The following is a 15130-nucleotide window of genomic DNA, read 5'->3' as shown; positions in this document are numbered from 1 at the left end:
ATCGCAATAATTTGACGAATTATGCTGCTTTAAAAAGTATAATTATTTTAGTTACAACTTAAGCCATAAGGTAGAATCAGCCATTTAAATAAAGTCGTTATTTTTCGTTTATAAATATATACCATAAGAAATTTTCTAAAATTGAATACATATACTTTTTCAAATACCATTTTTAAATAGTGTTTCAATTTTGACTTGGGCCGCAATAAGTAGCCACATAATTTTTAGACTTGCTCATGCCTCAAACTGCGCTGCATATTATGTATCAATCAATACTCGCCATTTTCGATTGAATTCACTCGTTGAGGATATATCTCCACCCATATCTGGTTCGTAAGCTGGATTCACGATTCCCACGATTGGCTCCACCACAAATCGATCTTTTCTGCGTTTAAGGGCGTATCCTACGGATTGGTTAGCCATGTTGGGTCTATCTTGATTTATTTGCAGCATTATATTTTGGCTCTGTTTTTTAACCACACACAACCGTTTTGAGAGTGCTACGGATTTCGACTGATTTTCAATTAATTTGGGCAGTTTGCATTTAATTGATTCGATCTGGCTATCGCTCGTCGGCGCTCAGTGGGGCGTAAAAAGAACCAAGGGTGACACTTTCATAGGAGTGCCCATCGATAGAATATATACATAGAATAGAATGAGCTGAGCTCGGTCGGATATCAAGCCAAAGCTACAAAACGTTGGCTTAGCTTATCTTAAACTAAAAACAGCACGTCGATGAACAAAATGGCACATACGGAATAATATTCTCATATGATATGTTCTATGTACCTACATTTATGGATAGAAAAGATCGATTTCGACCCTGTGAAGTACCTATGAAGATTGTTGATTCCTGGGGAAGCATAAGAGCTTGAAAGATGGGGTTAGAAGATTTTAAAGATTGAAACTTTATTTATTTAGTTACCTAGTTGCCGAGAATCGTACCAATCGCACTATTATTTTTAAAGTTAAGTTAAAACGGCTTTTCAGGGTCAGTGGATCTATGGGAATTTTCAAATTCATCTGGTAGCCGAGGCACTGGCAACATTCCTTGTTTTGTTATACCCCTGCAGAGGGTATTATAATTTCAGTCAGAAGATTGCAACGCAGTGAAGGAGACGTTTCCGACCCCATAAAGTATATATATTCTTGATCAGCATGACTAGACGAGTCGGTCTAGCCATGTCCGTCCGTTTCTACGCAAACTGAAACTTACCCAAAAGTCTTTTTACTTTTGCAGGTAGTATATAAGTCGGAACCAGCCGGATCGAACAACTACACCTTATAGCTCCCATAGAAATAATCGGAAAAAAAATTTTAAAAATTATATCTTTGGAAATAACATTTTTTAATTATTTCTGAATTTCGAATTTAATTTGATCAAAATCGGACGACTATATCATGTAGCTGCCATAGGAACGATCGAAAAATTGGTGGGAAAATAATATGAATAAAATTATAGCTTCTGTGTTTTTTGACATATTATATTATGCTTTTGGGAATATCATTTTTTGTTTTGTTAAGAACTTCGAATTAAATTTAATAAATATAACTGCAAGGGTATACAAACTTCGGCTTGCCGAAGATAACTTCCTTTCTTGTTTTTAAATGTATGAAATCGGGAATTTCTTTGAACAAATTTGCTATTTCCAACCTCCTAAACATTGACATGCTGCCCTATCGCAACGTCGCTTAAAAAATGCATTCTCACACTCACCTTACCGAAATGTAAAAAAAAAACTCAAAGATCGCTACACAAACTCTGTCTCTGCCAGCTACGATTTTTCCACTACATAGCGCACTCTAATGTATTGACTATCATCATCCACCATATATGAGCCGTTCTTAAATTAACGATTTCCCATCTCAGGTAAACAGACAGGTGGTTACTATTATGTTTTGATAAAATATTAAATAAAACGCCAAAAAAAACATTTGTTTTCGGATAATGCTAACATGGTAAGCATTTGGGGGCACATTTTTCATTTATTATAAAATCTGTATGAAATAGTCAAGATGCCATTCATACTTTTTTATACAGTTTTTAAACTACATATTCCTCATCTGTCAATGACGTATTCAAAGCAGAACATGATTCATTTATTTTAAGAGCAAATACATAATTTTATAAATATGGTGACTGTTTGGGTAACTACTATAAATTTAGCAAAATTAATGAATTCATTGTAAAATATGTACAAAAAAATTGTTTTTCCATTTAAAAATCGTATTTTTTTAAGTTAAATACAAAACACATTTTTCTACAAAATTAGATTAAAATTACAAATGCGTAAGCATAAAAATTATAAGTTTCGTCACTGTTTAGTTAAAATTTAAAAATTCGTATGAAACGTTTTCCCAAAGAAATTACATTAAGCTTCTACTGTACTATAAAAGAATAGCGAGCAGAATAACTCTTATTCAGTCGTCGCGAAATCATGAAGAAAGTATTAGTGGTAATTGTAGTCCTGGTGTTCCTGAACGGTTGCAGTCTTAATAACCTCTTATCATTAGGCGCATAATGCCATCTCTATCCCATGTAATATAATATCGATATACATATATATATATACCATTTTTCGATTCTGGCAACGCTGCTACGACAGCGTCTTTTTGTGAAATTCATACCAGTATCAAATAGGCTTCGAAACCGTCAAGAATAAAAATTACATACAGTCCACACGTCGTCGTTTATATTTCTAACCATATTGCTGGTCCATCGTTCCGGATTCTTGGACAGTTTTGAAGTGCTTTGATTCTCAATTGGTAATTGTTTGCTATGGAACAATTAAAATCATTAGTGAAGAGCCGTGCAAGACTCAAGGCCAACATCACACGTGTCTTGGCATGGGCTGAACACACGGAGAATGCTACACACACAGAGATCGTCACACGGATAGATCTTCTCAACGAAGTTTGGAGGGAGTTCAACCAGTTTAGCGATTGCATTGCGCTTCACGAGGAAGTGGAAGGCTATGTCGATCCGGAGATTGACAATGCGGTCTATGAAGCAAAATACCTAAGGGCAAGCGCTATTCTCAAGGAAAGGAGTAATGATCTACAACCGGGGACATCTACAAGCGGTGCGAGTGGCAGCAACGGGCTACACTCACACAACGATGCAATCTTGAACTTGCTGCAACAAAACCAACAACTATTTGAGCGACTTGCTGTAAGTCAGAACACACCGAACACGCCAGATCATGTTGGTGATGACGTCACATTAGCGAATTCTCGGAACTCGGTACTCACGGCGAATTCAAATCTGAGCGAATTGCCTAAAATTCAAATCAAACGGTTCTCGGGCAACTACACAGAGTGGCCATCCTTTCAAGACATATATGAAAGCACAATTCATAACAAACAGCATTTGTCCAACACCCAGAAGTTCCATTACTTAAAAACACTACTCGTTGATGAGGCTGCCAACTTGGTTCGACACTTGGCAATTACGGACACGGCTTACAACACTGCATGGGAACGTCTTAAGGAAAGATACAATCGTCCACGGCACATTGTAAACTCGTTTTTGGAACAGTTTATGAGCCTGCCAACAACTACAAAGATCGATGCAACAGTTCTACGGAAGGTTTCGGACGGAGCAAACGAAATCGTTCGTGGATTGGATGCGGTGAATCAGACGGGACGCGACTGCTGGATCATCTATCTAGCCCTAGAGAAACTTGACGCTGACACACGGCGCAGGTGGATTGAGCGCAGCATGGAGACCGATTCACCCACTCTAGAGGAATTCTTCAAGTTTCTGGATTCTCGCTGCGAGGAACTGGAGCTGAGCAAAAGGGAGCTTGCGACTGGAAGCAAGACAACAACACATCCTGAAAAACCAAAAAGGATCACACAATCGATGGTTGCGGTTGAAAGTAGGGGCTGCACCAAATGCAGTTCTACGGAACACACTCTATATGGCTGTCAGCAGTTTCTGGATATGTCTGGACTGCAGAGGCGATCATTTGTGAAGGAGAAATCACTATGCTACAACTGCTTGCGACCTGGTCATGGCGTCAACAGGTGCAAGTCAACATACAAGTGCAGGCAATGCAAAGGAAATCATCACTCCCTTCTTCATGTTCAACCGAATCCACAGGCTAGTGGGAATCTTGCCCAGATAGCGGAGGGAGACGAGCAAAACTTAAGCGCGTCTAACGCAAACTCAGTGACACTCAGTCATTTGGCCCAAGGTGCGGGCACCCAAAAGGTTGTATGTGCACAAGGCACTGCAAAATCTACTCATCTAACGGAATTCAAACGGAGCATATTACCAACTGCTATGGTGTATGTTAAAAACGCAAAAGGTGACCACGTAACATGCCGTCTTCTATTGGACACAGGATCAGAGCTATCTTACGTATCTGAGCGTTGCATCCAAGCTCTCGGATTGACACGGTCGGCATCACGCATTTTGGTTACGGGAATCTCTTCCGTAAAAGCAGACACTACAAGGGGATGCAGCACGCTGCAAATCAAGTCTCGCATATCCGATGATCGTTTGGTTGTCTATGCCCACGTGCTAGGCAGAATCACCTCATCTCTGGAACGGCAAAATATCGACGCATCGACACTCGAGGTATTTAGGGATCTGCAGCTGGCGGATACACATTTCAACGCAAACACACCAGTAGATATACTATTGGGAAGCGAACACGTATGGTCAGTGTTCACAGGACGAAAGATGTACGACAACAAGGGTAATCTTATCGCTATTTCCTCGGTATTCGGATGGGTAATCACTTCACTCATCACATCGAACGCAAGCAACGCTATTGCACTAACCACAACAATGGATATTGACAACACGCTTCAGAAGTTTTGGGAACTGGAAAACGTTCAAAGCAACACGAAATTGGAACCGGAGGACGACCAGGTCGAGAAGCACTTCCTCGCCACCCACAGTCGCGATCAAAACGGGAAGTATATCGTTGAACTTCCATTCAACACGGAAAGTCCTGAATTCGGAGAAACTCTACATGGAGCTCTTAAACGTTTCAAATCGGTGGAGCGACGACTACAACAAAACGAGCAGCTGCGGACACAGTACGTATACTTCATGCGGGAGTATATCAACCTGGGACACATGCGTGAGGTGCCGCCACAGGAAGTCGCTACTGGGAGTCACTTCTTTCTTCCCCACCACCCAGTGCTAGGCCGAAAACTGCGAGTGGTCTTTGATGGATCCTTTCGCGACGCCAATGGTAAGGCCTTAAATGACACTCTTTTCACAGGGCCCAGTATCCAGCGCGATCTATTTGCTGTGTGCCTACGCTTTCGAATGTACAAGTTCGCATTCTCAGCGGACATCGTGAAAATGTTCCGCCAAATATGGGTAAACGAAAAGCACAAAAACTACCAGAAGATCGTTTGGAGAGAGGATCCATCCGATCCGATCAAGCATTTCCAATTGTGCACTGTAACCTACGGAACGTCATGTGCACCGTTCCTGGCGGTACGAGTCCTGGAACAACTCGCCGTGGATCATCAAGACGAATTCCCGAATGCTTCAAAAATCCTACTGGAGGATTTTTATGTAGATGATGTTCTTACTGGATCAAACAATGAGGATGAACTACGTCGAAACCGAGACGAGTTGATTCAGCTGATGTCGTGCGCAAATCTGGAACTCGGGAAATGGGTATCAAATACCTCATTCATACAAAAGGATGATACCAACGCACAACCTTCGCCAGTTAAGGTTCTCGGACTATACTGGGATCCTGGAAAAGACATTCTAACGTACAACATTGGTCTAGCGGCAAATCCTGACTGCACAAAGAGACAAGTCTTGTCCGACGTTTCCAGGATATTTGATCCTCTCGGACTCTTGGCACCCATTGTAATACAGTTTAAGATTATCTTCCAAAAACTCTGGCTCTTAAACTTGGATTGGGATGACCCACTCCCAACTAAACTAGCGGACAACTGGCTGAAGTGTAGAGCAGATCTAGACACTCTACAAAAATTCCAATTACCACGCTTCGTTGCCAACGACGCAGACAATATCGAACTTCACGGATTTTCGGATGCCTCAACCAAGGCGTATGCTGCTGTGGTGTACAGCAGAGTTACAAATGACGACGGATCCATCTCGGTGTCCCTTGTGGCTGCGAAGACAAGGGTGGCGCCACTGAAACAACAATCCTTGCCACGCCTGGAGCTTTGCGCAGCACTTCTTCTGAGCCAACTCATTCGTTCGATCTCCTCTGGATTACGCCACAAGAACATAACTGTTTTTGCCTGGTCCGACTCATCAATAGTGCTGTCCTGGTTATCTTATGCACCAGCCCAACTAAAGACTTTTGTTGGAAACAGAACCTCGGAAATCCTTGACACTATTCCAAGGAAGGCCTGGCGGCACGTAGACTCCAAATCAAACCCAGCTGACTGCGCTTCCAGAGGTCTGATGGCTGCTGACCTCATCGACTTCCATTTGTGGTGGAATGGACCTTTGTGGCTACGGGACCAGGATCAATACTTGGTAAAGTTAAACGATTCACGTTTTGGTTTATCTCTTTCAGACAAACGCATTCAAGGAGAAGTCAAGTCCAACTGTTTAGCTACAGTGGCTGTTGCAACTCAGGTTCATCCACTGGATGAGCTGATCGCACGAGTTTCTTCTTGGCTCAAGCTCGTTCACATTGTCGCCTATGTGAAGCGATTCATTCAACGCACACAAAACCCGTCCTGCGATAGGGCCTCAAGAGCTCTTACATTTGAAGAGATTAAGGCAGCAAGGATCAGTTGTATAAAACACGCGCAGCATTGTTTCCACGAGGACTATCAATTGCTCCTTGCCAAGAAACCCCTAAGGAACCGATCGCAGCTGGTCAAACTTGCACCAATGATAGACGAAAACGATTTGCTGAGGGTAGGCGGAAGACTGCACCAATCGCAGTTGTCACGAGAGGCAAAACACCCAGTTTTGCTACCAAAAACGCACCGAATCTCGAAGCTGATCCTGGAACACGAGCACCGAGTAAATCTTCACCCTGGCGTTTCTTCCCTGTTCGTAATCGTTCGGCAGAGATTCTGGATATTTGGAGCACGTAATCTCATTCGCAGAATAACACACGACTGTTTATCCTGCTTTCGTCAGCGCCACCACACCGCCCAACAACAAATGGCTGATTTACCCAGCGTGCGTGTCACTCAAGCCCTTCCATTTGTCAATACTGGTTGCGACTATGCAGGTCCAATCCTTCTAAAGGATGCCAAAGTTCGGAAGCCACGTATCAGCAAGGGCTACATTTGCCTGTTCGTCTGCATGGTCACCTCGGCCATACACCTGGAACTTGTCACAGACCTGACAACAGAAACCTTCTTGGCTGCCTTGCGCCGCTTCACATCCCTACGTGGCAAGTGTAGCAAGATCTTCAGCGACAACGGAACCAACTTTATTGGAGCTAAGCGATCCCTCAACGAAATGCAAGAGTTGCTTTCATCACAACGACACAAGGACATCGTCACATCCACTTTGGCGGATGACGGAATTCAATGGGTACTCATTCCCCCCAGAGCTCCTCATTGGGGAGGGAAATGGGAGTCGGCAGTTCGCTGCGTCAAACTGCATCTGCGCCGAGTCACCGGCAACTCAACGCTCACCTTCGAACAAATGCGCACCTTGCTTGCTCAAATCAGCGCAGTGATAAATTCACGGCCCTTGTGCTACACATCGGATACCGAAGACAACTACTTATCACCCGCCCACTTCTTAATTGGGCGACCGTTAACCACCGTACCAGATCCTGACTTAAGCCACATCCCTGTGGGCCGATTAGGATATTGGCAGAGCATCCAGGCTATGCTTCAAGGATTCTGGAAACAATGGCATCAGGAGTATCTGACTACTCTGCAACAACGTCCAAAGTGGACCACTACAACCCCCAACCTCTCGATTGGTGATGTAGTGCTCGTTAAGGCGTCCAATACACCACCAGCATCTTGGCACCTCGCACGGGTTATGGAAACCTATCCAGGGAAGGACAACCTCGTTCGAGCAGTCAAGCTGAAGACATCGACAGGAGAAATGACCAGGCCAATCACGAAGATTGCCGTCTTGCCCAGTTCAGAAACTGTGTTTCAGGGCGGGCCGGGATGTTCCTGAACGGTTGCAGTCTTAATAACCTCTTATCATTAGGCGCATAATGCCATCTCTATCCCATGTAATATAATATCGATATACATATATATATATACCATTTTTCGATTCTGGCAACGCTGCTACGACAGCGTCTTTTTGTGAAATTCATACCAGTATCAAATAGGCTTCGAAACCGTCAAGAATAAAAATTACATACAGTCCACACGTCGTCGTTTATATTTCTAACCACCTGGTCAGCCCATTTCTTGGGGCTGAAAAAGGATCTGCCTCTCTGCTCGATAGCAATTGCGCAATATTAAAAAAGTCCAAGATTGCTGGAAAAATTGCTGGAGGTTATAATGCCGGCATGTTCTCGAATCCATGGATGGTTAGGGTGATGGTAATGGGAAAACAAACTTGTGGCGGCTCCCTTATCACCTCTCGTAATTATTTTATTAAAATAATTGAATTCATTTAAAGATAACCCGATACGTTCGTAATCTTTTACAGGTTTTGTTTTGACGGCAGCGCATTGCATTTATAATGGAAATATGTAGGTGCAATTTTTTAATTTATACTTAGCGATACGCTAATTGTCATTTACAGGACGGTGCGCTTAGGGGAATACGACACGCGGAATCCCAGGAGAGGTATCGAAGTTAATGTCGATAGGACACTGGTTCCCCGAAAGTTCATAGAAACGTACGAGCAACAGTATGACATAGGCCTACTTCGAATGGCGAAAGTGGTGCCGTTCTCAGGTAACTTTATGGCATAGCGATCAAGGCTCTCCTAAACTAAAGATATTTTATTTAGTTCATATAAGACCGATATGCCTCCCCTTCAATGTGGAAATGATAAATGTTTCACGATTTAGGGTCACTGGCTGGGGTATGCTTCAAAATGGTAAAACGAGTCCCATTCTGCAGACCGCTACTATATATGCTATGGATCGTCGGCTTTGTGCCAAGAAATTTGGTCTTACGGTTGATAGAACCCAGATTTGCGCCGGAAGTAGAAGAAGGGACTCTAGCAATGGGGATTCTGGAGGCCCTTTGAGCGCAAATGTGGATTACTTTGGACAGGTTCGACCCATTCAAATCGGAATTGTCAGCTATGGAATTCCAAGTTGTACAGGTATATCTGTTTACACAAATGTGTCGCACTATATGAACTGGATTATAAATGTTATGATTCGCAACTCATAAAATTAAAGCAGCGGTCGGCACGGAATACATTGACATTTTGTCTTTTAACGACTGTAACGACTGCTGTTCTACGCTGTACGTGTGCCGGCAGATGCTGAGCAGAGCTGTTCCTTATGTCCCCTTGTCTGTTTAAACAGAAAAGGAAAACTTTATTATTTTTTGAATTTTGTTTATTATTATCGAATACAAATCAAGATGATGTAACAAAGATTTTTAAAAACTAAATATCCGTTTTAAAAAAAACTTCAAAGATTAAAAATCTTTTAAAATGTTTTCCCGAGTAAGTGTATAAACCAACCAAATTTTTCAGTATTTCTGATGTAAAAGCCATTGGAACAATATAACTACAGAATTTCACCAACACATTTGAATGTGAATTATCCTCATTTTGTATGCAAGAATTTTTTTTGGCTGAAAGCAGGGCTCATAATGCTAGTTTTTAGTATTTTTTAATGCTACGAGAGTAATTTCTATGAAGCCTGGAGCAAAGCATTTTTGTAAAGCTACAAACAGAATACTATAAGGCCCCGTAGCAATATTCAAAACTATAGATATACCCTTTACCCGTAGAGTAAAAGGTTTATCAGAGTCGTTGAAATCAGGTAGAAGGAAGCGTTACCGACCCTATAAAGTATAAATATTCTTGATCAGGATCACTAGCTGAGTCGACCTAGCCATGTTTATTTCAGCACCACTCTAACGCCCAAAACAGTAAAACCTGTCTAGCGCCCACATGTTTAAGTATTTCATTTATTAAAAAATAGAAATGTATGACACTTTGTTTATATTATCAATCCTCATCTACATGCCAAACAGATTTTGGGAACAGTAGCTAGTAGTAAAATCTCCACATCCCTCGTACTCCCTTTCCTGAGTAACGGTTATTTGATAGTCAATGCCATCGTCTAAAACGTTATCTTTTGTTATTATATAGAATTCTATGCTCCGAAAAAAACTGTAGTATAATATAATACTATGGCTCCATACAGTTTTCTGTTTATGATTTTCGTAATGCTTTGCTCTAGGCTTCGAAAAAATTAGTCTCGTGGCAATAGTAAAACATTTTAGTAGTTACTACTGCTGTTACGGACTAGTATTTTCAAATCCTGGTGAAAAGAAATATAATGGTTAAAAATAAAAATACAATTAAAATAATAGAATTCGATAATGGCTAAAAATAAAGGTTAAAAACTTTATCAACTTGTATATCAAATATTGCAAACAGTTTTCTTGTACAAAACGCGGGCGGCCAGAAGAAACTTAAGTACTCACATTTTATTTTAAGTTCATTTCATCATAGGAAGTATACATACAGTATAAGAATTAATTCTACAGAAATAAAATATATATAAGCAATAAATTATTTTATCAAACAATTCAAGCAATTCAATCCACTTAGATGTATGATTCCAAAGAATTAATTCTTATACAAATTTTATGGCTTATTTTATTATTTTATCACACACCCAGAGAAAAAAATATCTTAAATCAAATCCATTGATTTAGCTCCTATGTGTGTTGTGCTTATGTAAAAGCTGGTACAATTTTAATTTGCCGTATTATTTTAAAAACAATAATAATAAGAAATATAAAAAACTTAAATTTTATCTTTAAACTTTTCCTTAAAATTGAGGTTTCTTAAGTTTAAATATTTTTGTAATTCAATGAAAATGTTATGAAATGTTAAATTATTCAATAACTAATAATTAAATAATTATATTTAGTTCAAGGCACGGCTTATTTCCTATATTTTGGTAATGATTTTAAGGTATTTGTGATAAAAAAACGGTTCGTTTGTAAACGAACGCTGTTGATGATTAAGATTTTGGGGCAGTTCAGAAGAAAAATATTTTATATTTTTGCAAATATTCCCTCTTTTTAGAGCTCAACTTTCTTTTAAATTGTTTCCCAAAGATATGGTGATAAGGAATTCCTATAAAAGAATGGCATGGAGAAGGCCTGCCATTCAGTCTGCGCAAAGCCATGAATATAATAATAGTGGTAATTGCGGTCCTGGCGGGCCTGTTTCTTGGGACTATAAACGGATCAGCCTCCTTGCTGGATAGCAAATGCGGAAAATCACATCGTTCCGATAATTATGGGATGATTGCGGGAGGTGAAAATACAGGCATATTCTCGAATCCATGGATGGTATTGATAATAGCAGGGGGTACTCCAATTTGTGGTGGCTCTCTAATCACTTCTCGTAAGTATCTTATCCTAAAAAGCAATTTAATTTGAAATTAATCCAATACTTTTGTAATCTTTTGCAGGTTTCGTTCTGACGGCAGCGCATTGCATATCTCGTAATAAAACGTAAGTGCATTAGCTACAAATCTCGTTGAAATACCCCAATTTCCTTTTATAGGATCGTGCGATTGGGCGATTACTTAACGGTGAATCCTGAGAATGATTGCTCTACGGGTGTTTGCATACCAAGAGCCTATTTTAAAAATGTCGATAAGAAAATACCTCACGCAGATTTCCGTTTAGCCCCATACGTCGGTCTGTATGATATAGGCCTGCTTCGAATGGCTGATGAGGTGGAGTTTTCAGGTAATTCAATGGGTTTACCACAAACTACCTTCTAACTTAAAATCTTTTTCATTAGACTATGTCAGGCCGATATGCGTCCTCCTTAATGCAAAAATGGAAAATGTTTTACAATTTAACGTCACCGGCTGGGGTTGGCGTGAAAATGGTGAAATGAGTCGCGTTCTACAAAAAGCAACTCTATCTAAATTTGATCGTTCGCAATGTAGCCAGAAATATAAATCAACGGTTGATGAGACCCAGATTTGTGCCGGAAGTTATAGCAGTGACTGTTGTAATGGGGATTCTGGCGGCCCGTTGAGCGCAGAGGTTTATTACCAAGGAGAGTTTCGGCCCTTTCAGTACGGCATTGTCAGCTATGGAAAACACCAATGTACTGGTGGAGGATTAGGTGTTTACACAAATGTGACAAGCTTTACGTACTGGATTATGGATGCTATGCTGCACAACTCCTGAGTTTAGATGATGAGGCTCTTAAAATTTGTAGTTTACTAATCTTAATGTTAATGTTTTTTCAAAGAAAAGAATAAACATTAAGTTTTAGCATTATACAAATTAATTATTATTAATAAACTAAATAAGGTTGAAGTAATAAAGCTTAAAAAGAATAAAAATATGCTTATTTATCATTCAATAACTTTAAACAGCTGATTAGCCGTTTGAATGAATTCCAAAAAAGGGTTTCAGTAAATTTTGTGTACTGCGGTCAATTCTCAGAAAAACCTAAATTTTTTCATAAAACTGAAGTATAATTCCGTACTTCTTTTTTTCTTATCATGCACCCTTTACTTTTTAGGTCCAAAGTTTGAAGCACCTTTTGTTAAAGAAAATTACATTTGAAGACTTGTTTGAGTATCTCAGATGGAACATTCACTCAAAAGTCAATTAACATAATATCCTTTCAATAAATATTTTTAAATTTTATAATAAAAATGAAGTACCTTTTAAAACTTTTGAAAATATACGCTTGACGAGGAATGAATCATATATAATTATAAATAGAAACCGCCAATATTTCATTATTATATAAACTTGAAGTTACTTTGCTCATTTAATTGTGTGAGTATGAGTAACCGACTCACGGAGACCCCTAATTTAAGAAAAGAGAGTGACATAAATCTAAAAAACCCAATTTGATTCATTTTTAACATTTATCAAGCTCTGTGTATTTAAAATGTAAAACCATTTTAAGAACTTTTAGGCATCAAAATTAAAAATCTTGTTTTCGGACTTATGACACCCTTCTAGAAAACTAGCAATAAGTATAGACCTGACTTTGATGGCTCCCAGTGAAAATATATTTAATGTTATAAGAACTAGATACAATATACAAATTATGTAAATGCCTTTGATTATATTTAGAAATATAAAGTCAATAATCAGATTCAACAAAAATTCAACTTTTAAATTTAATAAGTCAAATATTCTCCTTACAAAAAATAAGTGCAAGAACTCACACTTTATTTATAAAAACATATTTTCAATTTTGATAAGAAACATACTTAATTGAATTTGATGAAATTCCCAAGAATTTTGGCTCGGAATTTTTAAATAGCAGATCAAATGAATAAAGATTAAAACAAGAGAGGACGTAAAAGTCGATGCCATCCACTATTTCGACTTTTTTACTCAATGAGTAATAAGAATAATGATAAGAATTCCTATAAAAGAATCGGGAGATGAATTCGTCTCACTCAGTCTATCAAATACCATGCAGAGAGTTATAGGGGTTTTTGCGGTCCTGGCCGGCCTGTTTCTTGTGACTATAAACGGATCAGCCTTCTTGCTGGATAGCAAATGCGGAAAATCGCATCGTTCCGATAATTATGGGATGATTGCGGGAGGTGAAAATACAGGCATATTCTCGAATCCATGGATGGTATCGATTATAGTAGGGGGTACTCCAATTTGTGGCGGCTCTCTAATCACTTCTCGTAAGTATCTTATCCAAAAAAGCAATTTAATTTGAAATTAATCCGATACGTTCGTAATCTTTTACAGGTTTTGTTCTGACGGCAGCGCATTGCATATCTCGTGATAAAACGTAAGTGCATTAGTTACAATCTTCGTTGAAATACCCAAATTTCCCTTTATAGGATCGTGCGATTGGGCGATTACCTAACAGTGAATCCTGAGAATGATTGCTCTACGGGTGTTTGCATACCAAGAGCCTATTTTAAAAATGTCGATAAGAAAATACCTCACGCAGATTTTAACAAAATCTCAAACACACTGTATGATATAGGCCTGCTTCGAATGGCTGATGAGGTGGAGTTTTCAGGTAATTCAATGGGTTCACCACAAACTACCTTCTAACTTAAAAACATTTTCATTAGACTATGTCAGGCCGATATGCCTCCTCCTCAATGCAAAAATGGAACATGTCTTACAATTTAACGTCACCGGCTGGGGTAGGCGCGAAAATGGTGAAATGAGTAATTTTCTACAAAAAACAACTCTCCGTAGAATTTATAATTATTATTGTGATGACTATTTCAAGAAGGAGACTGATCAGACCCAGATTTGTACTGGCAGTTATACTAGTGAAACCTGCACGGGAGACTCTGGAGGTCCTTTAAGCGCAGAGGTTTTTTACGAAGGACAATTTCGTCCGTTTCTGTACGGTGTGGTCAGCTATGGATCTCGAAGTTGTACAACTGGAGGTTTAGATCTTCACACAAATGTGGAAAAATATATGGACTGGATTGTGCGTGCTTTGATTCATAATTGATAAAACAAGAAAAGGCGTCTCTTACATTGGAATATTTTCTACTACCGATGTAGTATAAATATAAATATCAAATAATAAAGTACGTAATGAACATTTAATTGACAAAATTGCTTAAATTTTATAAAATATTTCTTGATTTGATTGTCCAATCATTTAATTAGCATTTTAAATAAAGCCCCACCCACAAATAAAATCAGCGCCTGCGCCCTGGGAAAAGTAGGCGTGGTCTAGTATTTCGGCAACATTGTTGCTAAAGGACTACCAGCAACATGCAAAGTGTAAGCTTTTGCCACAAACACCTTTCAGTTAAAATTGAAAAATTGCTCGAGCAGGTTGTGTGACCTCTGTGTTCCATATATTTTCGGTTTTTGGTTAAAGTTTTTTCAGAGTATACTTAACTTGATACAATTAACTATTTTTCCGGAATATATTTCATATTTTTCCTGTAAGTGTAAGTTAATTTAAAATTCCGTGAATTATGTTGGATAGCAAAAGTAAGAATATAAAATTCAGTTTTTTTGTAAACTTCTTAAAAAGGTTAGAGTT

The 15130-nt window shown here is 39.2% G+C and overlaps 5 protein-coding genes across 5 annotated transcripts; 4 read left to right on the top strand and 1 right to left on the bottom strand.

Moving 5' to 3' along the window:
• Nucleotides 1–3: 3 nt before the first annotated feature.
• LOC118876942 (uncharacterized) lies at nucleotides 4–524 on the bottom strand. Its single transcript, XM_065863367.2, has one exon. It carries the CDS (start codon nucleotides 451–453, stop codon nucleotides 259–261), a length of 195 nt encoding a protein of 64 aa, XP_065719439.2. The 5' UTR covers nucleotides 454–524; the 3' UTR covers nucleotides 4–258.
• A 2255-nt stretch (nucleotides 525–2779) lies between these two features.
• On the top strand, nucleotides 2780–8116 carry LOC139352493 (uncharacterized). The gene has a single exon (XM_070994762.1). The coding sequence runs from the start codon at nucleotides 2780–2782 to the stop codon at nucleotides 8114–8116; it is 5337 nt and encodes a 1778-aa protein (XP_070850863.1).
• A 455-nt stretch (nucleotides 8117–8571) lies between these two features.
• On the top strand, nucleotides 8572–9393 carry LOC118876908 (serine protease grass-like). The gene is made up of 3 exons (XM_070995272.1): nucleotides 8572–8645; nucleotides 8699–8853; nucleotides 8909–9393. Coding segments are annotated over exons 1-3 (549 nt in total). The 5' UTR covers nucleotides 8572–8643; the 3' UTR covers nucleotides 9301–9393.
• A 1875-nt stretch (nucleotides 9394–11268) lies between these two features.
• LOC108008134 (serine protease grass-like) lies at nucleotides 11269–12319 on the top strand. Its single transcript, XM_065863718.2, has 4 exons — nucleotides 11269–11506; nucleotides 11574–11616; nucleotides 11669–11856; nucleotides 11912–12319. Exons 1-4 carry the CDS (start codon nucleotides 11284–11286, stop codon nucleotides 12307–12309), a joined length of 852 nt encoding a protein of 283 aa, XP_065719790.2. The 5' UTR covers nucleotides 11269–11283; the 3' UTR covers nucleotides 12310–12319.
• A 1167-nt stretch (nucleotides 12320–13486) lies between these two features.
• On the top strand, nucleotides 13487–14682 carry LOC136116465 (serine protease grass). The gene is made up of 4 exons (XM_017071924.4): nucleotides 13487–13787; nucleotides 13855–13897; nucleotides 13950–14134; nucleotides 14190–14682. The coding sequence occupies exons 1-4, from the start codon at nucleotides 13502–13504 to the stop codon at nucleotides 14582–14584; spliced, it is 909 nt and encodes a 302-aa protein (XP_016927413.4). The 5' UTR covers nucleotides 13487–13501; the 3' UTR covers nucleotides 14585–14682.
• Nucleotides 14683–15130: the final 448 nt, after the last annotated feature.

The sequence above is a fragment of the Drosophila suzukii genome, chromosome 2R (assembly GCF_043229965.1).
Source record: "Drosophila suzukii chromosome 2R, CBGP_Dsuzu_IsoJpt1.0, whole genome shotgun sequence".
In the NCBI taxonomy this organism is placed as follows: Eukaryota; Metazoa; Arthropoda; class Insecta; order Diptera; family Drosophilidae; genus Drosophila; species Drosophila suzukii.
This window is presented reverse-complemented; position numbering and strand designations above follow the sequence as displayed.

What these genes read in the sequence shown, in the direction of transcription:
- LOC118876942 (XM_065863367.2), bottom strand. Translation starts at nt 453, where the DNA reads ATGCTGCAAATAAATCAAGATAGACCCAACATGGCTAACCAATCCGTA.
- LOC118876908 (XM_070995272.1), top strand. An exon ending in GAAAGTGGTGCCGTTCTCAG is followed by an intron (nt 8,854 to 8,908) that starts GTAACTTTATGG and finishes TATTTTATTTAG; the next exon opens with TTCATATAAGACCGATATGC.
- LOC108008134 (XM_065863718.2), top strand. Translation starts at nt 11,284, where the DNA reads ATGAATATAATAATAGTGGTAATTGCGGTCCTGGCGGGCCTGTTTCTT. An exon ending in TGGCTCTCTAATCACTTCTC is followed by an intron (nt 11,507 to 11,573) that starts GTAAGTATCTTA and finishes AATCTTTTGCAG; the next exon opens with GTTTCGTTCTGACGGCAGCG. An exon ending in TGCATATCTCGTAATAAAAC is followed by an intron (nt 11,617 to 11,668) that starts GTAAGTGCATTA and finishes TTCCTTTTATAG; the next exon opens with GATCGTGCGATTGGGCGATT.
- LOC139352493 (XM_070994762.1), top strand. Translation starts at nt 2,780, where the DNA reads ATGGAACAATTAAAATCATTAGTGAAGAGCCGTGCAAGACTCAAGGCC.
- LOC136116465 (XM_017071924.4), top strand. Translation starts at nt 13,502, where the DNA reads ATGATAAGAATTCCTATAAAAGAATCGGGAGATGAATTCGTCTCACTC. An exon ending in CGGCTCTCTAATCACTTCTC is followed by an intron (nt 13,788 to 13,854) that starts GTAAGTATCTTA and finishes AATCTTTTACAG; the next exon opens with GTTTTGTTCTGACGGCAGCG. An exon ending in TGCATATCTCGTGATAAAAC is followed by an intron (nt 13,898 to 13,949) that starts GTAAGTGCATTA and finishes TTCCCTTTATAG; the next exon opens with GATCGTGCGATTGGGCGATT.